This window comes from Leopardus geoffroyi, chromosome B1 (assembly GCF_018350155.1).
Source record: "Leopardus geoffroyi isolate Oge1 chromosome B1, O.geoffroyi_Oge1_pat1.0, whole genome shotgun sequence".
NCBI classification, from domain to species: Eukaryota; Metazoa; Chordata; class Mammalia; order Carnivora; family Felidae; genus Leopardus; species Leopardus geoffroyi.
Window position 1 is genome coordinate 86,740,455 of NC_059327.1, and position 24,777 is coordinate 86,765,231.

The 24,777-nt window shown below is 41.0% G+C and overlaps 2 protein-coding genes across 8 annotated transcripts in view; one reads left to right on the forward strand and one right to left on the reverse strand.

Annotated features, from left to right (window-relative positions):
• Positions 1-323: 323 nt before the first annotated feature.
• On the reverse strand, positions 324-8,277 carry LOC123596399 (vegetative cell wall protein gp1-like). The gene is made up of 4 exons (XM_045474930.1): positions 8,254-8,277; positions 7,908-8,043; positions 6,717-7,580; positions 324-425 (listed from the first exon to the last, which is right to left on the reverse strand). Exons 1-3 carry the CDS (start codon positions 8,275-8,277, stop codon positions 6,796-6,798), a joined length of 945 nt encoding a protein of 314 aa, XP_045330886.1. The 3' UTR covers positions 324-425; positions 6,717-6,795.
• Positions 7,196-24,777, forward strand: part of ELF2 (E74 like ETS transcription factor 2) — a 94,695-nt gene continuing 77,113 nt past the window's right edge. For 6 of the 7 annotated variants that reach the window (XM_045467306.1, XM_045467308.1, XM_045467310.1 and 3 more), the window contains exon 1: positions 7,199-7,296. The gene's annotated coding sequence lies outside the window, so the exon portion shown is untranslated. Of the gene's footprint in view, positions 7,297-24,777 lie in introns of all 7 variants that reach the window. The other variant, XM_045467313.1, reaches the window with a different exon arrangement.

Genomic DNA, 24,777 nt, shown 5'->3' on the forward strand with positions numbered 1-24,777 from the left:
GAGCTGTCAGCACAGTCTGATGTGGGGCTCAAACTCACGAACTGTGAGATCACGACCTGAGCCAAAGTCAGACGCTTAACCGACTGAGCCACACAGGCGCCCCATCTTGCATTTTTTTAATTTAAAAATTTTTTAAATTTTAATTATGATTAAAAAATGTTTTAAGAGAGAGAGAGAGTGCACGAACTGGGGAGAGGGCAGAGGTAGAGAGAGAGAGAATTTTAAGCAGGTTTCATGCTCATCAAGGAGCACAATGCAGGGCTTGATCTCATGACCCTGGGATCATGACCTGAGCTGAAATCAAGAGTCAGATGCTCCACGGAGTCTGGAGCCAGCCTGCTTGGATTTCTTGCCTGGCACCATTACTCACTTGCTGGTGGTCTTGAGAAAGTTGCTCACTCCTTCAGTCATGTCAGTGTCATAATCTGCAAAATGATAACAGTACTTTCCTGATTCAGTTGTTAAGAGGTTTAAAAGAAAAGATTTAAAAAATTTTTTTAACGTTTATTTATTTTTGAGACAGAGAGAGACAGAGCATGAATGGGGGAGAGTCAGAGAGAGGGAGACGCAGAGTCTGAAGCAGGCTCCAGGCTCTGAGCTGTCAGCACAGAGCCCAACGCGGGTCTCGAACTCATGGACTGCGAGATCATGACCTGAGCTGAAGTCGGATGCTCAACCGACTGAGCCACCCAGGCGCCCCTAAAAGAAAAGATTAAAAGAAAGTACACATTCAATCAAAACTGTTAAGATGATGCAAAATTTCAAAAGTATTTTGTTGGTATTTAGGACTCTGACCATATATAAGTACAGATATTATCAATTACTATACCTATCATGAACTTTTGAATATGAGCGATAGAGTTATTCTTATTTTCCTCTTCTCCTTCACATTATGGGAATTTCCAGTCGTTCATATAGATTCACGGTATTTTAAAACTCTCAACCCATCTTCCCATTTACTTCATTTTCTTCTGTCTGGCATTCACAGTTTAATTATAGTTCTTCTTAATTATAGTGACCCTTCCATCCTCCAGATTGATTGGCTTCTTATCCTGACCCTAATTTCTCTTTTTGCTTAGCAGTCAGTGTCATCAGCAGATACGGGAGACACAATGAGGCAGACAGGAAGAACAGGAAACAGGAACTGGAGTAGAGGTAATATATTGGCAACCAGCGGAAGAAGGAGTGTCTGGAGAGAGGGAAATAGGGAAGACGGCCAGAAACACTCAACCATCTACAGTAGTGTCTGCTATGTTAGGCAGAACAGGGCCCCAAACAGAGGTGAGTAGGACTGCAAGGTGGTATCCAAGCCCAGGGAATTTGGGGGACTAGGGCTTGAGGCTGGTGTCAAAGCTGAAACAGAGGGCAATACCTTTTGTCCTTGATGTTTGGTCATGAACAGTTAAAATATGCCTGCACTTCAGAAGTGCTAGTGGTTAAGAGGACAGGCTCTGGAGGATTCAGTAGCCAACTCTATTGTCAACTGTGTAACTTTGAATGAGTGGCTTAACCTTTCTTACCTTCAGTGTGAATTGTGACATGGAGATGCTCCTAAGAGCATGTAAGGTACCTAGCAGTATACTAACGGTGGCCAATATTATTGTTATTATTGTTTTTTTAATGTTCATTTACTTTTGTGAGAGAAAGTGGGGAGGGGCAGTCGGAGAGGGACAGACCATCTGAAGCAGGCTCTGCACTGACAGCAGAGAGCCTGATGCAGGGCTCAAACTCACAAACCGTGAGATCAGGTCTTGAGACAAGTCAGACGCTTAACCAACTGAGCCACCCAGGAGCCCCTGTTATTGTTGTTATTATTTACTATTGCTAAAATAGTGTCACTCACTCTGACTCGCTGGCCAGTAGGAAAAAAACTGCAGAGAAGAAAGCAAATAAATGGTGGAAAAAACAAAGCTTTTGGTTTGCTTTTCTATTCTTTAGAGTGATCCAGGAAATGAATGGAAAGGAAAATTTCTATTAATCCATTTTAACTTAGTATCATGGAAGAAACAGTTAAATGCCCTTGAAAACTAGTCAGCTCACAAATATGGAAATTTATTTCAGAACTTTCCCTATGGAATATATTTATCTTTGTGTTTTAATTAACTACTATGGCATTTATCCTGAATTTTATTAAGAAACCAATTTCATTCAGAGACTCTAAAGATTAATATGATCTTAAATCACTAATAAAATGTCTTCATGTACATTTCATTTGGATTTTTAATTTTTATAATAAAGATAAGTAGGCAAATCTGCTTACAAAAATTGGTTTTATCATGGAAAATATTAGAAATTCTAACTAGAATAAAATATAATCCATCTTCAACACTTCAGATATTTTTTAATGTTTATTTTTTTGAGAGAGAGAGAGAGAGAGAGAGAGAGAGTGAGAGAGCACAAGTGGGGGAGGGGCAGAGAGAGACAGAGACACAGAATTCAAAGCAGGCTCCAGGCTCTGAGCTGTCAGCACAGAGCCCCCCCACCCCATGGGGCTCGAACTCATGAACACGACCTGAGGTGAGATCATGACCTGAGGTGAAGTTGAATGCTCAACCGACTGAGCCACCTTGGTGCCCTGACACTTCAAATTATTTTAATAAAGCAATAAAATGTATGCTAAAAGTAATTTATTTGTTAATAGAATTAATAAAATGCTTCCAAGTAAAGTACTATCTTAAAGAGAAGGCTGCTTTAAAAATATATCAAGAACTCAAAGTATGAAATGACTTTAAGTACTTATTTTATTAGAAAACATTCCATGGTAAAATTACATGTGCAACTCACGTAGATTTAACTTCTCTTCCATATTCAAAACTTGGTACTTTCTGATGGCATTTGATGATGCAAATTTCATTTTCAAGAATTGTTTCATTGGATTCTGGAAACTTAACATGTCCCCCCTGAAATTATTTTGTTTTTGACCATTCTCTGAAGAAAGCCTCTTATAACTTGTTTAACATATGACGTTTAAGAGATTCTGATTCATACAAGGCAAAATGATACCTCAAACAAAAGTGAGTCTGGAGACTGAGTCCCTTTCAGAACCAGAGTATGGGAGAGTTATGAATAATATTTTTGTAGAAGCCCAGAAAGGGGTGGTGGGAGGGATGGATATAGTGGCTTATAAATAAGGTAGGCTAATACCAGAATAAAACTTGGACAATAGCGCCCAGACCACTCATTCTTTAGGGAGAAGCAAAAGAAGAGATTTTTCTGGTTGTTCTTGAAAGTCTACATAATTGGTGGTAACCTGGGGATTTGCCCATCTGTAATGAGGGAATCCAACAGGTTTAAAGGCTGTATCAGTAATTCAAAATTTACTACTGCAGAATGCCCTTGTAGTAGCTCACTTCCAACATGGCCCCAGGGATCTTCACTGGTGGTAAGGCACAGGTGTGCATGCGCGTATGTGACTCTTGAGGCTAGGTCAGAAAACACAGCACAGAATCCCCTTCTCTTGGACTACTCACTTCGAAATGTTGTAAGAGAATATAGCATTATTTAATCAGCTGTAACTCAAAGTGTCCAAGGATTATCTCAAGGAAGAGAATTTCCAGTTTGGGAAGGGCAATGATTTACTGGCTACCAGTAGGAGAATTTAGTCTTCTTCGGTGTTCCTCATGATATCACTCCCATCCCTAAACTGGCCCTAAAAGGTCCTTTTCCCATTTAACATTCTGATATAAAAGGGGGAAAACCTCTTCTCTTGGTTAATCTACCATACTAAAGCCAGGCTGGAACTTTAAAAATACTTTCTTAGGTAAATAAGAGAGAATAAAGGGTAAATAAACAGAAAAGAAGTACAGAAGCATTCTATCTAATACACATATTATACCCTTTCATTTATAGTTAGTCTACATAATTGCATGTATATGTATATAAATGCATGGAAAATGTCAGGAAGCTGAAATGCTAAACTATCATTTATGGTTACCTGTGGAAGGGTAGAGGTGTGTAATGACAGGTATGTGTGAAGGGTGAGGAGTGGACAGGGAAATAGAGAAGGAAATGAGGAGACTTGGTTTTCAAAAAGTCTGTTTTGTATTATTTGAAAATTGACGATGAGAATGTATTAATGAGACACTTGCATAATTAAAAAATAAATTGTATAATAAAAAAAACAGAGGCAAGAGCAATTGAGTTATAACCTGGAGACCTCTTTGATCATTAACTAGGACTACTGACCACATCACCCCTTTCCTACTGAACCTGAGGTCTTCAGAATGCTTTGCTACAAACTTTTTCAGTTTCTTACTTGGCTAGCTTCCACAAAGGATGTGTCTTTCCAAGACCCACTCTCAAAGAGCTAACCCCAAAGACCTAAGTTTGGCACCTTCAAGGCCAGTACTAAGAAAGCAGATTGCTCCGTCTCCTATTCCACTAGTCAATGATTGGAAAACTAATTCTGGGTAAAAAAACCACTCCAAAACACAGTGTTTAAAACAAGGCTTTTTTTTCGGCAGGTCACTGGCTCCAAGTTGGGGATGGTTCTAGACCACCTCATGTCTCTCATTCTTCTTGTCCCAGCAGACTACCAAGTCATGTTCTTCACATTGTGAAAGGCAAGTGTGGGAGGGAGGCAAGCAGAAACATGCAAAATCTCCTAAGAACAGGCTCAGAACTGTTACACTGTCACTTCTGCCCATATTCCTTCAGCCAAGAGCAAGTGTAATAATCTAAGCCTGACATCAGTGGGGTGGAGAAACTTTCTATCTCCAATCAGAAGAAATGCAAAGCCACATTTTAAAGATCATGCATGGAAGGAGCACTGAAGAATTGGAAACAATGATGTTATTTACCATTGTTATCTGCCTGGGACTTTCCAGTTTACTTCCAATTGGCAGTTGGAGAGACACGTTTCTTCTCATGGTAGCTGAAAACCGGAATGATTTCACCCAGCAGGTGAGATCTGTTCCTAACTATAGGAATTAGGCTTTGTCCTTGCATGCTCCTTATATGACATGTTAATGTCATAGACATTCAGTAGTATAATTAATTCCTTACAAATATCCAGTGGACAACGGTTCCCTATTTTTGGAAATAGAAGATTAGAAATACTGCCCTAGAAAGGGTGCTAGGTTTGTAGTATTCTGTTGTTTTGTGTGTGTGTATGTTAAAGTTTTGAATTCTTTAGTTCAAAAGAATGCCGAGTCGCCATGTTTTAGAACTCAGGAATTCATAAAACTTCATCAGAGTTCAGAAGATCTCTTTGACTAACCCTATTTGCTATCCAGTCTCCCCCTACATTTCAAAGTAAAAACCTATGAAGGAATCACCAGAGTTGCTTTTTCAGACAGGAAAGGAAGAATCCCACTCCCACCTCCGCACCCCCAGTAAATAAAAAGGCATTAATAGCTTTAAAAAAGAAAGAGATCATTAAATTCTTAGGTTCTTCAAAGACAAATGAGTGGGGCCTCCTGTGGTCCTCTGACATTTGAGACCTGCTCTAAGGTTATTTCCATGGTTCCCACGTTACTTTCAAGAACAGCTATCACTTGTATTCCTTAGGGTTTTCTTTTCTCTCCTGACTGGTTCTGGAACTGCAAAAAGACTAAGGATGGAGCCCAAAAATGAACCTGGCGAATACTGCGCCAGGTCTATCGGAGTGCGGCTGCAGGAGCCCGAGAGAGGGCTAGAATTAGTCCCTCCGCGCACCGGGACAGTCATCGCTCTTTGTTAAAGAAACAAATACAAGAAAATACGGCGGCGGCGAAGCGTGGTGGTGGGGGAATAGATTGTGCCACAACTTTGCGTTTGTAGGCTTAACTGTGCGTAAGAAAGATCATTAGTGAGGCGCTCCAAACGCAGGACAGTCCAGGACACCGTGTCATTGGCTTTTATGCATTTGAAGGCGCGTGAGTGCCCTGCTCAGAGGTTCCCCTTTGTGTGAAAGTGGGGAAACCAGAAGCGTGCTACTGCTGGGTTTTCATTTTCGAATTCGTTAGGCACTGCGACCAAAATACCCCCGCACCAACACACTACCGCATTCTCGCACCAACAATACTCGGACTTGAGTTACTCAACCGAACTGACCGAGCGAGGAGCGACAATGGCTTGGTGCGGGCGCCCGCAGCTCGGGGGGCAGCGCCAAGGGGCCGCCCGCCGCGCTCCGCAGCTGCGCGCTGAGCCCCGCCACCCGACCGTCAGCAAACGCGGGCACCAACCGCCGCGCGGCCCGGCCGTTGGGCGGGTGGTAATTTCTGGGAATGGGGCGGGGTCGCGGGTGTACAAGGCCGGGCGCCTGCGAGCGAGGAGGAGGAGCGGGCGGCGCCGAGGGCGCGAGGTTGGAGGGGCGGTGCGCCACAAGCGTCACTGACCGAGGAGGGGCCGGGGCGGGGCTGGCGGCGCGCTCGCGCCCCCACCTTTTACTTAGCCCAGGCTGAGTGGAGAGTGGAAAGGGCTAGGAGTTTCTCCAGCCCCCGGCCCCCGGTAACTGTCAGACTGCCCGAGTGCGGAACAGTCCCTGGAGAAGGGCGGGAGTCCAGAGCTGGGGATGGAGTGACAGGCAGGGCCCGCGGAGGCTTCTGAGAGTGGCGAGGGTGTGTGCGTGCGGTCCCGGCCAGCTGGGAGAAGCGGGCGGGCGCTGCAGGTGCACGCGCGGCCCCGCCACCCCCACGCGCCTGCCCGCGTCTTGGGGCTCCGGCACCAGTCCGGGGTTGGAGAGTGGGATAGAGGAACCCAGAGCAGGGCGCGGGACAAGTGCCCAGAGTCTTTACCTGAGAAGGCGGGTTTGGTAGAAGTTGGGGGATAAGGGGCGGGCGAGAGTCGAGACAGCCACCGAAGCAGGTTGGCCGGCTAGGGGGCCGGTGGGGCCCTGCCGGGTATAAATAGCCAGCCCTGGTTTGACAGACGCAGCGGTGACTGGCTGTGCTGCCCCCCCCCCCCCTCGCCGCGTGGGGAGGGGAGGAGCGCTCGGAGCGGGCGGGGTGGGGGAGGCGGACTCGAGTGTCCTGGTGGCGGCGGTAGGAGGCCGAGGGGGAGGAGCTGAAGCGGGGGGTGGAGGGAGGGGGCCCGGAGCGGGGCGAGGGCGGGGGCCACCATTGCTCCCCGCGCCGGGCTCTGTGTCGCCGCCGTCGCCTCGGCGGTTGGGGATCCGTGGGGCGGCGCGGGCGGGGGGCGCTGCGCGGGCCGGCTCGCCGCTGTTTTGTTTCCTCTTCTCCCACTGGAGCGGCTCGGGCTGCCGGGGAGGCCCCGGCTCCCTCGGGACGCCCGGCCAGCGGCGGCGGCGGTGCTAGTCCTCGGCCCTGCCGGGAGGGAAAGCGACGCCGTGGTCTTCCCGGGCGACGCGGAGAGCAGGTAAGAGCGCGGGCAGCCGAGGCTGGTGGGAGGGAGCGCGGAGGGCGCGGCGATAAAGCCTCGCCGTCCCGAGTGCCGCCTCCTCCCTCCGCACCCCCGCCCCGCGCCTGTGTTGTTTGCTCCGGGGTTTGCCGAGGGTTTTCCGGAGGCTGTAGCGGTGACAACGGCTAGGAACTGGGGAAGGGGGCTCAGTGCCCCCAGGCAACGGTCGGGAAGCGGGACTTGGAGAAAGGGGAAGGCGCGCTGCGCGCCTGCCCGCGGGGAGCACAGGGCGCGGGGCAGGGCTGAGGGAAGAGGTTACGGACCCCGGCGGAGGGGGGGGGGGATGGGCCGAGCGCAGCTGGTCTCGCTGTGTTTACATCTCCGCGCGAGTCACCTCTGCCGAGAAGCGGACTGAACTGACCCGCCTTATCCCGCGGGGAGGCCAGGGCGGGGGTCCGGCTCCGGAGGAAGCGCGTCCTGGGAGGGTCGGGTAGGGCGGGAGGCTGCGGCCGGCGCCGGGGCAGGGCAGTGAGATCGGGGCGGGTCCTAGAAGGCTCGGGCCGCTCGGGGTGGCGTGGAGGGCTGGAAACCAGTTTCCTTCCCCGTCCGGCCTTATCGCCACCTCTTACCTTTCCTTCTCTTCACGGCTAGCTTGCCTGGCAGGTTGTACTCGGTTCTTCTTTTATTCTCACTTTCCACTCCGGCCCCCTGCTGCCACTTCCCCCAATTCCCCTGGGGGTAGGGAGGTTTGGCTGTGATAGGAATCTGTTTTTTAAACCAAACAAAAACGGGCTCGGTAACACGCGCGTCCAATGACCGCCTTCTGGGTCCTCTGTTGGGGAAACTGTCCCCTTGGGACCGTGCTACTGGATGTTTGGGGGCGCGGGAAAGGAACGGTTAGGGCTCTGCTAGGGTTGGTGCTGACTGACGGAGCAGCTTTGAGAGCAGGGTAGCCGAGGCGCCCCCCCCGCCGACCTCCGACCCCCGACCCCGCTCCATTGGGCATTTTTATTCCACGTCGATAAAGGACAGAGAAAATATTCCGTAAGGCCAAGAGTAATCCCGATTGCAGTTTCTTATGTGCCAGCATCCTGGGCTCTCTTTCTAGGAGCTAGATTAGCTGCAGAACAGCCTTTAAGTTCTTAGTACTTGTTTAAATGAGTGGGGGGGGCGGGGGGGGGCTCTTCATTCTAAAACTAAAATTTCCCTCGTTCATGAACATTTTACTTTAGCTGTGTGGCTTTAATTTTAATCCAGTGATGATAAAACAGTAAGCTTGTCTTTGGTAATCAGATTTGCTTTTCTATTTACCTATGAGTCAGTATGGAGAGGCAAATTATGCACTTTCCATAGTGCCAGAATCACAGAAGAATGTACAGTTTACCAACGTAGAATTGGATATTTTCGTATCAGAGTTTCTTCCTCTCTTTAAAATGATTTTATATAAGCCTGGAAATTATTGAATTTCATTTAAGGAACTAAGGAATGATTAAACTTTACATATATATGTGTATACATACACATATATATGTAGGGCAATCCAGTTTATGTAGGGCGTTCATATGACTGTCAATGAACTATCTCCTAGGAAACACATGAAGTAGAAAATTGAAGTATCTTCGGCATTTGAAATCTGAATATTTAATGTCAAATTTATTTTTTAAGGTTAGTGACTTAACTAATTACTTTGATTAATCATTGCTTCTCATTTCAGATATATACTCATTTACAAAATAATCAGAGTATGATTGGAAGGTATTTGTAACTGAGATTTTTTTGTCCTAAATAAATAGATTGGTAACTTTGGCTGTGGTAGTCCTACCAGTGTTGATGGCTTTACCTACTCCTAGATTGTACACCAAGTGGGGGTTTTTTTTTTTGGTAGCAGTTTTATTGAGATATAATTCATATACCATTCAGTTCACCAATTTAAAGTGTACAGTAATTTTGAATATATTCACAGAGTTGTGCAACCATCACCATAATCAGTTTTGGAACATTTTCATTATGGGAAAAGGAGCTCTGTACCCTTTAGTGGTTACCCCCCCCCCCCCCCCCCCCCAAGATTCCCAGCTCTAGGCAACCACTCATCTGTCTCTATAGATTTGCTTATTCTGGGCATTTTATATAAATGGAGTCATATAATATGTGATTTTTCATGACTGGTTTCTTTCACTTAGCATAAAGTTTTCAAAGTTCACATGTTGTAGCATGTGTCATTATTTTTATTGCTGAGTAATAGTCTATTATATGGATGTACCACATTATTAATCTATTAGTTGGACATTTGAGTTTCCACTTTTTAGCTATTATAAACAATGCCACTGTGAACATTTTTGTATTAGTTTTTGTGTGGCTGTGTTTTCATTTCTCTTAGGTGTGTACACAGCATAGAAAATTAATATGCACAAGTCTGTTGCATTTCCATACACTAATAATGAACTATCAGAAAGAGAGATTAAGAAAACAATCCCATTCACAATTGCATCAAAAAGATTAAGATACTGGGGTGCCTGGTTGGCTCAGTCAGTTGAGCGACTTTGAGTCAGGTCATGATCTTGTGGTTTGTGAATTCCAGCCCTGTGTCAGGCTCTGTGCTGACTCTGGAGCCTGGAGCCTGTTTCAGATTCTGTGTCTTCCTCTCTCTTTGCCCCTCCCCCATGCATGCACACTCTCTTTGTCTCTCTCCCTCTCTCTCAGAAATAAACATTAAAGGGGCGCCTGGGTGGCACAGTCGGTTAAGTGTCCGACTTCAGCCAGGTCACGATCTCGCGGTCCGTGAGTTCGAGCCCTGCGTCGGGCTCTGGGCTGATGGCTCAGAGCCTGGAGCCTGCTTCCAATTCTGTGTCTCCCTCTCTCTCTGCCCCTCCCCCGTTCATGCTCTGTCTCTCTCTGTCCCAAAAATGAATAAAACATTAAAAAAAAAATTAAAAAAAAAATAAACATTAAAAAAAATTTTTTTTAAAAAGAATAAAATACCAAGGAGTAAATTTAACCAAGGAGTTAAAAGACATTACTCTGAAAACCGTAAAACATTGATGAAAGAAATTAAAGATAATACAAACAAATGGAAAGATAAACCATACTCATGGATTATAAGAATTAATATTGTTAAAATGTCCATATTATCCAAAGCAATCTACAGATTCAGTGTAGTCTCTATCAAAATTCCAATGGCATTTTTTTGTAGAAGTAGAACAGATAATCCCAAAATTTGTATAGAACCACAAAAGACCCCATATAGCCCAAGCAGTCTTGTGAAAGAAGAACAAACCTAAAGATACCAGGCTCCCTGATTTCAAACTATACTACAAAGCTATAGTAGTCAAAATAGTATGGTACTTGCACAAAAACAGACACCTAGATCAATAGAACAGAGTAGAGTCCAGAAACAAACCCATGCTTATAAAGTTAATTAATCTTCAGCAGAGGAGGCCAGAAGCTACCACAGGGAAAAGACAGTCTCTTCAATACATGGTGCTGGGAAAACTGGACAACTACATGGCAAAAGAATGAAACTGGACCACTTTATTATTTTATTGCTTATTTAATTTAAAATTTTTTAAATGTTTTATTTTTGAGAGAGAGAGAGACAGAGACAGTGTGAGCAGGAAAGGGGCAGAGGGAGAGGGAAACACAGAATCCGAAGCAGGCTCCAGGCTCTGAGCTGTCAGCACAGAGCCTGACAGGGGGCCTGAACTCACAAACTGTGAGATCATGACCTGAGCTGCAGTGGGATGCTTAACCGACTGAGGCACCCCGGTGCTCTATTTTTTATTTTTTAAGTAAGTTCTACATCCAGTGTGAAGCCTGAACTCATTACCCTGAGATCAAGAGCTGAATGCTCCACAGATTGAGCCATCCAGGTGCCCCTGGACCACTTTCTTATATAGGAAAATAAGCTCAAAGTGGATTAAAGACTTAAATGTAAAACCAAAAACCATTAAAATCCTGGAAGCAAACATAAACAGTAAGCTTTTGGACATGTGCCTGAGCAGTATTTTTTTGCATCTATCTCCTCAGGTAAGGGCAGCAAAAAAGTAAGTAGGACTACATCAGACTGAAAAGCTGATGAAGGGGCACCTGTGTGGCTCAGTCGGTTGAGCTTCTGACTTCGGCTCAGGTCACGATCTCATGGCTGAAAGGTTTGAGCCCCACGTCGGGGCTGTGCTGACAACTCAGAGCCCGGAGCCTGCTTTGGATTCTGTGTCTCCCTCTCTCTCTGCCCCTCCCTCGTTCATGCTCTGTCTCAAAAATAAATAAACATTAAAAAACATTTTTTTAAATAAAAAAAAAAGCTGATGAAACTATTAGTGAAGGAGACCATCAACAGAATGAAAAGGCAACCTCCTGAATGGGAGATGATACTTGTAAATGATGTAACTGATAAGGGGTCAATATTCCAAAATATAGAAAGAACTTACAACTCAATATATTAAAAAGTCCAATTAAAAAATGGGCAGAGGACCCAAATAGACATTTCTCCAAAAAGACATACAGGTGGCAAACAGACACACGAAAAGGTGCTCAACATCCCTAATCATCAAGGAAATGCAGGTCAAAACAACAATGAGATATCACTTCACACATGTTAGAATGGCTACTATCAAAAAGACAAGAAATAACAAGGGTTGGCAAGGATGTGGAGGAAAGAGAGCTCTTGTGTAGTGTTCATGGGAATGCAAAATGGTGTAGCTACTATGGAAAACACTATGGAGTTTCTGCAAAATAAAAGTAGGACTATTGTACAGTCCGGCAAATCCACTTCTGGTTATTTGAAGAAAATGAAAATACTAATTTTATCGTTTTTTTTTTTTTAATTTTTTTTTTATTTATTTTTGAGACAGAGAGAGACAGAGCATGAACGGGGGAGGGTCAGAGAGAGAGGGAGACACAGAATCGGAAGCAGGCTCCAGGCTCTGAGCCATCAGCCCAGAGCCCGACGCGGGGCTCGAACTCACGGACCGCAAGATCGTGACCTGGCTGAAGTCGGACGCTTAACCGACTGCGCCACCCAGGCGCCCCGAAAATACTAATTTTAAAAGATATACGCACCCTGTGTTCATAGCAGCATTACTTAGTATGGGCAAGATATGGAAGCAACCTGAGTGTCCATCGATACATGAATGGATAAAGATGTGGTATATAGACAGTAGAATATTACTTAAACATAAAAAAGAGTGAAATCTTGCCATTTGCAACAACGTGAATGGATCTAGGAGGTATTATACTATGTGAATTAAGTCAGAGGCAAATACTGTATGATATTATATCAAATGAACAACCAAACAAATGAACAACAAAACAGAAACAGGCCCATAGATACACAGAACAATTTGGTGGTTGCCAGAGGGGAGGTGGGACAAGGGGATGGAAAAAATAGGGGAAGGAGTTAAAAGGTACCAACTTCCAGTTGTAAAATAAATTAAGACATAAATATTCAATGTAGAGCACAAGAAATATAATTAATCTGTAACAACCTTGTATGGTGGTGATAGATGGTAGCTAGATTTCTTGTGATGATTGCTCTGTAATCTATATAAATGTTAAATTTCTATGTCATACACTTGAAACTAATATGTCAACTACACTTCAATTTAAAAAATTAGTATCTTGAGTTATTTAATGCCCAAAATGAATCCATTTTGAGTGCACAATTCAGTTAATTTTATTTTTATTTTTATTTGTTTTTCCCAAACTAGAATGATATACTACCTTACACCTGTCAGAATGGCTAAAATTAACAACACAGGAAACAACAGATGTTGGTGAGGATGCAGAGAAAGAGGAACCCTCTTTTGCTGTTGGTGGGAATACGAACTGGTACAGCCACTCTGGAAAACTTTTTGAGGTTCCTCAAAAAGTTAAAAATAGAACTACCCTACTACCCAGCAATTGCACTAGTAGGTATTTACCCAAAGGATACAAAAATACTGATTTGAAGGGGTACATGTACCCCAATGTTTATAGCAGCAGTATCAACAATAGCCACATTATGGAAAGAGGCCAAATGTCCATCGACTGATGAATAGATAAAGAATATGTGGTATAGGGGTGCCTGGGTGGCTCAGTCAGTTAGATGCCCGACTCTTGATTTCAGCTCAAGTTTTCATCTCACGGTTCTTGAGATTGTGCCCTGCATTGGGCTCTCGGCTGACAGCACGGACCTGCTTTGTATTCTCTGTCTCCCTCTCTCTTTGCCCCTCCGTCTCTTGTGTGTGCGCGTGCGCTCTCTCTCAAAATAAATAAACATTAAAAAAAAGAAAATGCAGTGTATAAATATATATACACAATGCAATATTATTCAGCCATAAAAACAGTTATTTTTAGTAAACATATAGAATTGTTATACTGTCATTATAAGCCAGTTTTCTTGTCTTTTCTTTCTTTCTTTCTTTCTTTCTTTCTTTCTTTCTTTCTTTCTTTCTTTCTTTCTTTCTTCTTACAAACTTTAATTCAGCAAAGAAAGGTCTGTAAGAGAGGACTGGGGAGATGACACTCCCCTGGGACTCCCCAGAATCAGGGGAGGGAGCCTGGTGGCCCAGCCAGCCAGGGGGAGGGCCCAGGGTCTTCTCAGGCCACCAGGTCCTGCTTGGTGATCGGGGACAGAGCTTTATATGCGTGAAGTTGCTGGACTCAGCACTGGGCCAATGGGAGGCCAGGGAGGCCAGCTCCAGGTGGTCTATCCTAGGGATGGAGAAGTGGAGCTCATCTTCAACATGGTGGGAGACAGCGATGGCAGAGACTGAGTGGGATGCACAGTATCTGACTCCCACAGACTGACAGCAGGACTGGTTTAAGCTTACAAGCCAGTTTCAGAACATTTTTGTCCCCTCCCCAAAATTACTTCTAGTCTGTTTGCATTTACCCTCAATCCCCCACCCCCATCCCAGGCAACCACCGACTTGTGTTTTGTCTCTATAGATTTGCCTTTTCTGGGTAGTTCATAGGAATGGAATCACACAAGAAACATCAGGCTTCTTTCACTTAGCATAATGTTTTTTGGGGTTTATCAATATTGTAGCATGTACCAGTATTTTGTTCCTTTTTATTGCTGAATAGTATTCTACTGTCTGGATATACCACATCTTGTTTATTATTGACCAGTTGGTAGGCATTTGGATGGTTTCCAGTTTTGACTGTTGCAAATAATGCAGCTTGAACATTTGAATACAAGTCTTTTTTTTTTTTTTTTAATTTTTTTTTTCAACGTTTATTTATTTTTGGGACAGAGAGAGACAGAGCATGAACGGGGGAGGGGCAGAGAGAGAGGGAGACACAGAATCGGAAACAGGCTCCAGGCTCCGAGCCATCAGCCCAGAGCCTGACGCGGGGCTCGAACTCACGGGCCGCGAGATCGTGACCTGACTGAAGTCGGACGCCCAACCGACTGCGCCACCCAGGCACCCCTTGAATACAAGTCTTTATGTGAATATATGCTTTCATTCTCTTGGGTAGATACTAGGAATAGAATTGCTGGCTTATCTATTTAACTGTTTAAGAACCTACCAAACTGTTTTCTAAAGTGGCCATATGTTTACGTTTCTAACAGCAGCGTAAGAGAGTTCCAGTTTCTTCACATCCTTGTCAACACTAGTTATTGTCTGTCTTTTTTGTTATAGCTATTCTAGTAGGTATGAAGTGGTTAACTTATTGTGGTTTAAATTCACATTTTCTTAAAGACTCAAGGCATTGAGCATTTCATGTAATTATTCATTCATATATCCCTTTTGTTGAAATAGCCATTCAAATCTTTTGCCTGTTTTTAAAAAATTTTATTATAGAGTTGTAAAAGTTATATATTCTGGATGCAAGTCCTTTATTAAATACATGATTTGCACATATTTTCTCCTCGTCTGTGGCTTGTCTTTTCATTTTTTTATTGGAGGCCTTTGAAGTGCAATAATTAAACTTTTTTTTTAGAGTTTTAATTTTTTAATTTTTTCAGATTTTTAATGTTCATTTTTGAGAGAGAGAGAGAGAGAGCAGGAGAGGGGCAGAAAGAGATGGAGACAGAGAATCTGAAGCAGGCTCCATGCTGTCAGCACAAAGCCTGACATGGGGCCCGAACCCACAAACCGCGAGATGATAAACTGAGCTGAAGTCAGACACTCAACTGACTGAGCCACCCAGGTACCCCTAGAGTTTTTATTCTTTAAGTAAGCTCTAGGCCCAGTGTGGGGCTTGAACTCATGACCTCACAGTCAAGAGTCATATGCTCTACTGACTGAGCCAGCCAGGAGCCCCCTTCCCCCAAATTTTAATTTTGATGGAGTTTAATTTCCCACTTTTTTTCTTTTATAGATCATTAATTTTTTTTTTTAATGTTTATTAGTTTTTTGAGAGAGAGAGAGAGAGAGAGAGAGAGGTAGGGGCAGAGAGAGAGGGAGACACAGAGTCCGAAGCAGGCTCCATCCAGGCTCTGAGCTGTCAGCACAGAGTGCGACATGGGGCTCAAACCCACAAGCTGTGAGATCATGACCAGAGCTGAAGTCAGACGCTTAACTGACTGAGCCACCCACGTGCCCCTATAGATCATTCTTTTGTTGTAAGAACTCTTTGCCTAATCCAAGATATTGAGGATTTTCTCTTTTGTTTTCTTCTAGATCTTTTATAATTTTTGCTCTTAGATTTTGGATCTATTTTCAGTTAATTTTTATGTATGGTATGAAGGGTCTAAATTCATCTGTTGTATATGGATTCTCTTAGCACAGTTTGTTGAAAAGACAACATCTATGTTGAAAAAATATCATTTCTCCACTGATTATAAATGTGGCACTCAATTCTGTTCCATTATCTATGTCTGTCTTTTTTTTAAATTTATTTTTACATTTTTGCAGCTTTTTAAGTTTATTTATTTTTGAGAGAGAGAGAGAGAGCATGAGTTGGGGAGGAACAGAGAGAAAGGGAGAAAGAGAGAATCCCAAACAGGCTCCACACTGTCAGCACAGAGCCTGATGCGGGGCTCAAACCCACACACCATGAGACCATGACCTGAGCCAAAACCAAGAGTAGGATGCTCAACCAACTGAGCCACCCACGCGCCCCTCTATATGTCTATCTTTATGTTTTTACTACTGTGACTTGATTTTTGTGCTCTATGGTAACTTATGAAACCAGGTAGTATAAGCCCTCCAATTTTGTTCTTCTTTTCTTCTTTTTATTTTTATTTTTTTTTAGATTTTTGTTTTTAACGTTTATTTATTTTTGAGACAGAGAGAGACAGAGCATGAACGGGGTGGGGGGTGGGGCAGTCAGAGAGAGGGAGACACAGAATCTGAAACAGGCTCCAGGCTCTGAGCTGTCAGCACAGAACCTGACGTGGGGCTTGAGCTCACTGACCATGAGATCATGACCTGAGCCAAAGTCGGCCGCTTAACTGACTGAGCCACCCAGGCGCCCCCTTTTCTTCTTTTTAAAAGTTATGGCTCTTCTAGGCCCTATATACAAATTTTAGGATCATATTGTGGAAAGAGCCCAAATGTTCATATAACTGATGAATGGATAAAGAAGATGTGGTACACACACACACACAATGGAATATTACTCAGCAATCAAAAAGAATGAAATCTTGCCATTTTCAACAACACTGATGGAACTGGAGGGTATTATGCTAAGTGAAATAAGTCAGTCAGAGAAAGACAGATATCATATGATTTAATTTGTGTGTGGAATTTAAGAAATAAAAGAACATAAGGGGAAGGAACAATAAGTTAAAACAGAGGGAGGCAAACTCTAAGAGAACTCTTACATACAGAGAACAAATTAAGCGTTGCTGGAGAGGAGGTGGTTGGGGGGATGGGCTAAATGGGGATGGGTACTAAGGAAGGCACTTGGGATGAGCACTTCATGTTAGTATGTAAGTGATGAATCACTAAATTCTGATCCTGAAATTATTATTACACTATATGGTAACTAACTTTGACTTAAATAAAATTTAAAAAAATTTTAGAATCAGCTTGTTAATGTCTGCAAAACAGGCTTGGAATTTTGATGAGAATGCACTGGATCTGTGGATCAGTTGGAGGAGAGTTGCAAATCTTGTAATATTGAGTTTTCTAGTATATGAACTTGAAAATTTCTCTTGATTTAATGATCTTTAATTTTTCTCAGTGATATTTTATAATATCAGTGCATAAATCTTATACTTAAAGTTTTATTTCCTTTTGGTAAGAACACTTAACGTGAGATCTATTTTCTAAACTTTTTAAGCGTACAGTACAGTATTGTTTACTGTAGGCACAATGTTGTATAGCAGATCTCTACATTTGGTAAGGGATTCCTTTTTAATCCCAGTTTGTTCCTGATTTTTTATCATGAATGGTTATGGGATTTTGTCAAATGCTTTTTCTTCATCTGTTAGCATGACCAACTGTCACCTTTTGCCTAAGACCGTTCTGGTTTTAGCACTGAAATTCCTTCATCTTGGGAAACCCCTCTGTTCTGGACAAACTAGTATGGTTGGTCACCTTAGTGTCTGAGATGATCGTGTGGTTTCTGTCTTTTATTCCATTAATACGGTGTATTATATTAATTGATTCTCAGATACTAAAGCAGCCTTAGTCCTAGGATAAATCTCACTTTGTCATGGTATATAATTCTTACTATATGTTGCTGGCTTTGGTTTGCTAATGTTTAGTTGAACATTTTTGTGTCTGTATTTATGGAAGATACTGGTCTGTAGTTTTTTTTCCTTGGGATGTCTTTGGATTTTGTGACATAGTAGTACTAGCCTCAGAATGAATTGAGAGGTGTTTCTTCTTTGATTTTCTGTAAGAGTGTGTGCATGATTGGTTATTATTACCCCCTTGAATACATTTGATAGAATTGACCAGTGAAAGCATCTGGGCCTGGATTTTTTTCCTTTGGAAAAATTTTAAACTGTTAATTCAATTTATTTACTTGTTATAGGTCTCTTCAGATTTTTTGCTTATTCTTGAGTTAGTTTCAGTAATTGTATTCCTTATGATTTGTCCATTTCATCTAAGCTATTTAATATTTTTGGCATGTAGTTCATAGTATTCCTATATGTGCTTTTAATTTTACTAGTGTAGTTTGTGGCGTTCCTCTTTCATTATTAATTTTAGTAGCATGTGTATTCTCTCTTTTTTACTTGGTCATTCTAGCTAAATGTTTGTCAATTTTGTTGCTACTTTCAAAAAAAAGTTTTGGTTTAATTGATTTTTTTTCCATTTTCTGCTTTCTATTTCACTGCTTTCTATTTAATTTTTATAATTTTCATCATTCTGCTTATTTTGGGCTTAGTGTGCCTTTTTCTAGCTTCTTAAGGTAGAAGTGTAGGTTATTGATTTGAGGTCTTCTTTACTGAGCCGGCATTTAAAGCTCTAAATTTCCTTTCAAACACTGGGGTAGCTGCATCCTGTACATTTTTAAATTTCTGCGTTTTAAAATTTGTATTCACTTCTAAATATTTTTAAATTTCTTGTGATTTCTTGACTTCTGGGTTATTTAGAAATGTATTATTTGATTTCCAATTATTTGGGGATTCCCCAAATTACATTGTTCTTGATTTTTTATTTAATTCCCCTGTAGTAGTAGAACATACTTTGTATGATTTTCTCATTTTAAATTTTTTGAGACATTTTTATGGCCTAGTATGTAATCCTTTCTGAAAAATGTTCCCTGTGTGCTAGAAGAGAATATGTGTTCTGCTGTTGTTGGGCGGAATGTTTTGTAGGTGACAGGTCAAGTTGGGTGATAGTTTTCAAGCCTTCAATGTCTGTGCTGATTTTCTGTCTAGCCATACTATCAATTATTGAGAGAGAGATTAAAAGCCCTATTATTACTGGAGTGTCTATTTTTCCTTTCAGTTCTGTCAATTTTTGCTTCATGTTTTGGGGGCACTGCTATTAAGAAGACCTTTTATCATTATGAAAGATTCCTCTTTGTCTAGTTGTATTTCATCTGGTATTGGTGGAGCCACTCCAGCTCTCTTATACTTACTGTTTGTGTTGCAGATTTTTTTCTATACTTCGGTTTTCAACCCATTTGTGTTTTGAGTCTAAAGTGTATCTTACAGACAGCATGTAGTTAAAATGCTTTGTTTTTTTAAGTAGTGTGATCATTTCTGCTTTTGTTTTTTTCATTTCTGCCTTTTGATTGGAGGGTTTACTCTGTTCACATTTTATATAATCATTGATAGATTTATATCTGCAATCATATGTCTCATTTCTCTTTTATTTCTTTGTTCATCTTTTTCTTCTGGAGTTAGTGGATATTTTCCAGAGTATCATTTGAATTCCTTTGTTAGTGTTTTAACTAGATTTTTGGGATTATTTTCTTTGCTCTAGGGAATACAGTATGTATCTTTGTCACATTGTACTTCAGATTAACAATTTAATTATGGTAAAATATAGAAACTTTGCTCCATTTCCTCCCCTAGCCTCTCTGGTGGTATTATCATACATATTAAGTTTTTATATGTTAGAAGCCCAACAGGACCATTTTATAGTCTTTATGCAATTGGATGTGTTTTACAACAAGTAAAAGAGGAAAAAAATGCTTACGCAGTCTTTTATACTTAACACATATGTTGACCTTTTATGGTGCTCCTTATTTCTTTTTGTGTAGTTGGGTTATGGGCTGGTTATTTTCTTTCAGTCGGATGGACTTTTAGGATTTCTCATAAGCAGGTTTGTCATAAATGAATTATTTTAATCTTTGTTTTTTGGGATTGTTTTTATTTTGCCTTTATTTTATTATTATTATTAGTTTAATGTTTATTTTTGAGAGAGAGAGAGAGAGAGAGAACGAGCAGGGGAGGAGAGGTAGGGAGACAGAAGGGGACACAGAATCTGAAGTAGGCTACAGGCTCTGAGTTGTCAGCACAGAACCTGATGCAGGGCTCGAACCCACAGACTGTGAGATCATGACCTGAGCTGAAGTCGACCACTTAACCAACTGAGCCTCCCAGATGCCCCTGTTTTTGCCCTTATTTTTGAGGAATAGTTTTGCTGGACATAGAATTCTTTGTTACAGAAATTTTTTCATTCAGCACCTTGAATATGTTGTCTCTTGCTTTCTGACCTCAATTGTTTACAATGAGTTATTCTTTTTGTGCTGTCAAGACTTTCTCTGTCGTTGGCTTTCAATAATGGTACATCTAGGTGTGGATCTCTTTGTGTTTATTATGCTTTGGATTCATTAAACTTGAATCTATGGATGAATATTTTTTCAAAAGTTTCTTAAGTTTTGACCATAATTTCTTCAAATATTTTTTCTGTTCTCCTTCTCTGTTCCTTTTTGGACCTCGCATTACATGTAGATTGGATGCTTGATGGTGTCCTATAAATCTCGGAGGCTCTGTTCATTTTTTTTAAATTCTTTTTTTCTGTTCTTCAGAATTGGTAATTTCTATTAATATATCTCCAAGTTCACGGACTCTTCTGTCATCTCAAATCTGCTATTGAGCTCTGTTAGTGAATTTTTAATTTTGGTTGTAGTTTCCAACTCTTGGATTATACTTTTCATCTCCAGAATTTCCATATTTTCCTATTTTTTAAAATAGTGCCTGTACTTTATTGATATTGCTCATTTTTTGAGTTACAGTTGTCATACTCTCCTTTAATTCTTTAAACTTGGTTTCTTTAATTGCAGATAAAATTAAATTTTAGATAGAAGATGATATCTAAACTGTGTGTTAAATCCTAAAATGATATTTGTTGTATTTCTAAATTATGTTCAATAATTCTCATCTATATTTCATGATGTGCGTGAATGTAATTGCTCATAAATGCTAAATTTCATCTGATAGTTTTTATTTAAACATAACTAACAATTTACTTAAAATTACTAATGTTTATTGATACGTAGGATCAGTGTACAATTGGAAAGATATGCCGTTATCTGAAACCTTGGCTCAGTTTCTGAACTGATTATACAGTATAACATATATTTGCTTGTCCATATTTTTTATAGTTAACCAGTTCTCTCATGGTTAAGTACTAATGGGTAGAAAAAAATGGAAGAAGCCTAAAAGAGCGATATGTGTGAGAATGGTTACAAAATATCAAAATGTTCCTATCAGCCAGCACATTTAATAATAATAATATTAATTCATTTTAGGTCCTTGAAAGATTGCAGTAAACAAGATAAATGCAGTACTTGTTCTTATGGAACTTACATTTTAGTGGAGGAGACAAGCATTAAACATATAAACAAAAAAAGGGGGGCACCTGGGTGGCTCAGTTGGTTAAGCATCTAACTCTTGATTTGGGCTCAGGTCATGATCTCAGAGTTGTAACGTAGAGCCCCATGTTGGGCACCATGCTGGGCACGGGGTCTGCTTAAGATTCTCTCTCTCCCTCTCACTGTGCCCCTTCCTTGCTCGTGTGCACGCTGTTTCTCTCAAAAACAAAAAAACCCAAAAAACAAGAAGCAAAGACATATAAACAAGTAGGATAATTTTAGGATAATTTTTATAAATATAATGAAGAAACAAAATAAGGTAATGTGATATCAAATAGAGACTGATAGGGAAGCTACATGGAATTGGAATATAATTGGAAGGTGGGGAATCATGATGGAAATGTCTTTGTGAAGGGATGGGGCTTGAGGTGATATCTGCATGATAAGTGAGGAAGATTCTGTCTGTGGATGATCTGAAAGAACCTGTAATCTGAGAATAGGAGGTGCATAAGCTTGGTGTGTTATAGGAACAGGGCCACTGTAGTTGGAGCTCAGCAAGCCAGTGAAGAAGAGATGAGAGATGAATGAGGTCAGAGAATTGGGGTGGGCTAGCCCTGGGTTGATCTGTACATAGACCATGTTGAGTTTAGACTTTTTCCTTTTTTTTTTTTTTTTTTTTAAGTTTATTTATTTATCTTGAGAGAGAGAGAGCAAGCTGGTTATCGGGGAAGGGTCAGAGAGAGAGGGAAAGAGAGAGAATCCCAAGCACTGGCAGTGCAGTCGACCCAGGGCTCGAACTCACAAACAGTGAAATCATGACCTGAGCTAAAACCCAAAGTCAGACGTTTAACTAACTGAGCCACACAGGTACCCCTAGGTTTTTTTTTTTTCTACATGTGGTGGGAACCCACTGGAGAAATACTTCAGTGACCTTCATTCTGGACGAAGGAGTTAATTGACAGCCCGGTTGTAACTTTATTCTTTAACAGTTTTTGACTGTGAGTAAACATATGTAGAATTTTCTCTAAATGATTTTAGCTTCATAAAGAACAGCAGGGAAAATAACTTTCCAGATGTTTCTTAGTTGAAATTTAGCTACCTAAAACTAAAATAAAATACCATATCTATGAAACTTTAAATTTGTAATACAATTATAGCAATGGCAGGCATTCTTATGATAACAATTTTAATTAACTCATGTTAGTATTATAAAATTAGACTTTCAACTGTTCATAATTATAGGCGAAAAATATACCGATAACATGATGTAGTTAGTTGTTTGATGACTGACTTTCTAAATAATTCGGTATATAACTTTCCCCCCTACTTCACTAGCAAAAACAGTCGATTATTTTTGTTTGACTAACTATTATTAACACAAAATAATTATGACCTCAAATTACTTCAGATTAAACAGTGTGGAGTATAGTCCTCCAAAGTTTTATGTGAATGACATTTTTGAAGATAAACTACCTCTTCAAAGTACCACTATTGGTTATTAAAAAAAAGTGAGGTATAGTTTTTATAAAGTGAATAGTAACCTTCAATATCTAATATTTCCCTTTATAATTGTCATGTATTTTTTGATATTTAAAATGCACTTTTCTGTAATATTTAAGATATACATTTTTAGTACAGTAAAACTTTGGATTGTGAGTAACTTGTTCTGCGAGTGTTCTGCAAGATGAACAAATATTTCTGATAAATTTTAACTTGATACACAAGCGATGTCTTGCAATAGGAGTAGTACGGGACGCCGAACATCACGTGATCACAACTGAGGCAATGTTTCTTCTCTCTCTCTTTCTCTCCCTCTCTCTCTCTGTGTCCCTCCCTTGCTGGCTCGCTCGCTCGCTCTCTCTCTCTCTCTCTCTCTCTCACTGCAGAATTGTGGGTGATTGTCTGCCATCTTCAGATGCTTCAGTCTCAGGCCATGGTGTTTGGTAGAAATCAGTGATTTTTCAGAATGTTGGAAGGTGCCCACAACTGGCACTAGTGTATTTTTTTTGTCATTTCAAAGCACCTATGGACAGTCCTTTGCTTTCCCATACAAGAGTAAGCTTGGGAATACTTTGCTTCATTCTAGGTCAGGCTGCCTGCAGATATAGAACCTGTCCTCTGCTGCCTTATTGCCAGTTACATTAAATACAGTGTATGACCAGGGTTTATTAATACTGCACCGTAGTCAGCATCCATTTGAGTGTATACAAGGGCCCCCATGCAGAAAAAGATTCCACTGAGCCAATAGAGAGCAGTGATTCCATTAGCGATAGCAGTGAAAGTTGTCCTACACAGTAGCCCTCCTCTCTTGTCTCCCTTGCACCAGCCACAAAGATTTTCAAGGGTAAGTGCAGGTTAATCTGTTTATTATTTTTTTTATGTTTTGTGTTTTCTTTATTGTTTTATATTACAGTATCATCGTCATTTTTATATGAATAGTTTTGGGTTATGGAACGAAACATCTGAATTTCCATTATTTCTTATGGGAAATTTGCTTTGGTATACAAGTGCTTTGGATTACAAGCATGTTTCCAGAATGAATTATGCTCCAAACCAAGGTTTTACTGTATTGAAAATGTATTGAAAATATATTTCAAATAAGCTAACTATATAAAAAAACTCAGATATGCCATAATTTGGAAGGTATTTTTAAATTACTCTAATTTTGTGTTAATATTGACTTATAGTGTGTATCTGAATGTTTATTTCTTTGCCCCTTTAATCACTATCCACTTACTCTGACTATATTCAGTATCGTATATATAGTTGTTAAAAGGTGCTCACTTTTTTCCCAAAATGATTTAAAGTGGCTTAACAAAGGACACATGTGTGTGTGTATTAGAGATAGTAAAATAGAAAAAGGAAGCCAAGAACAAGAAAAGTTGAGTTGGGAGTTAAAATTGTTGTCTATTATGTGCTACGCACTATTTCTGAGAGATATATATGCAATGCTGATTAAAATAGCTATGGCTCAGCTCTAATGGAGCTTTTATTCTAGTTTGTGTTGGTAAGGTGGGTAGAAAGATTTGCAATAAGCATGTAAGAAAATACCTTCACCTTTTACTTCATTATAGGGAGGTGACAAAAAGATGACTTGGGACAGGATAAAATCCGGACAATTAAAAAACATTCTTTAGTATCCTTGATATGATTCATTTAAAATAGAATAAAGTGGGGGTGCCTGGGTGGCTCAGTCGGTTGAGCGTCCCACTTTGGCTCAGGTCATGATCTCGCAGTTTGTGGGTTCAAGCCCCGCGTGGGGCTCTGTGCTGACAGCTCAGAGCCTGGAGCCTGCTTTGGATTCTTTGTCTCCTTCTCTCTGTGCTCCTCCACTCACACTCTGTCTCTCTC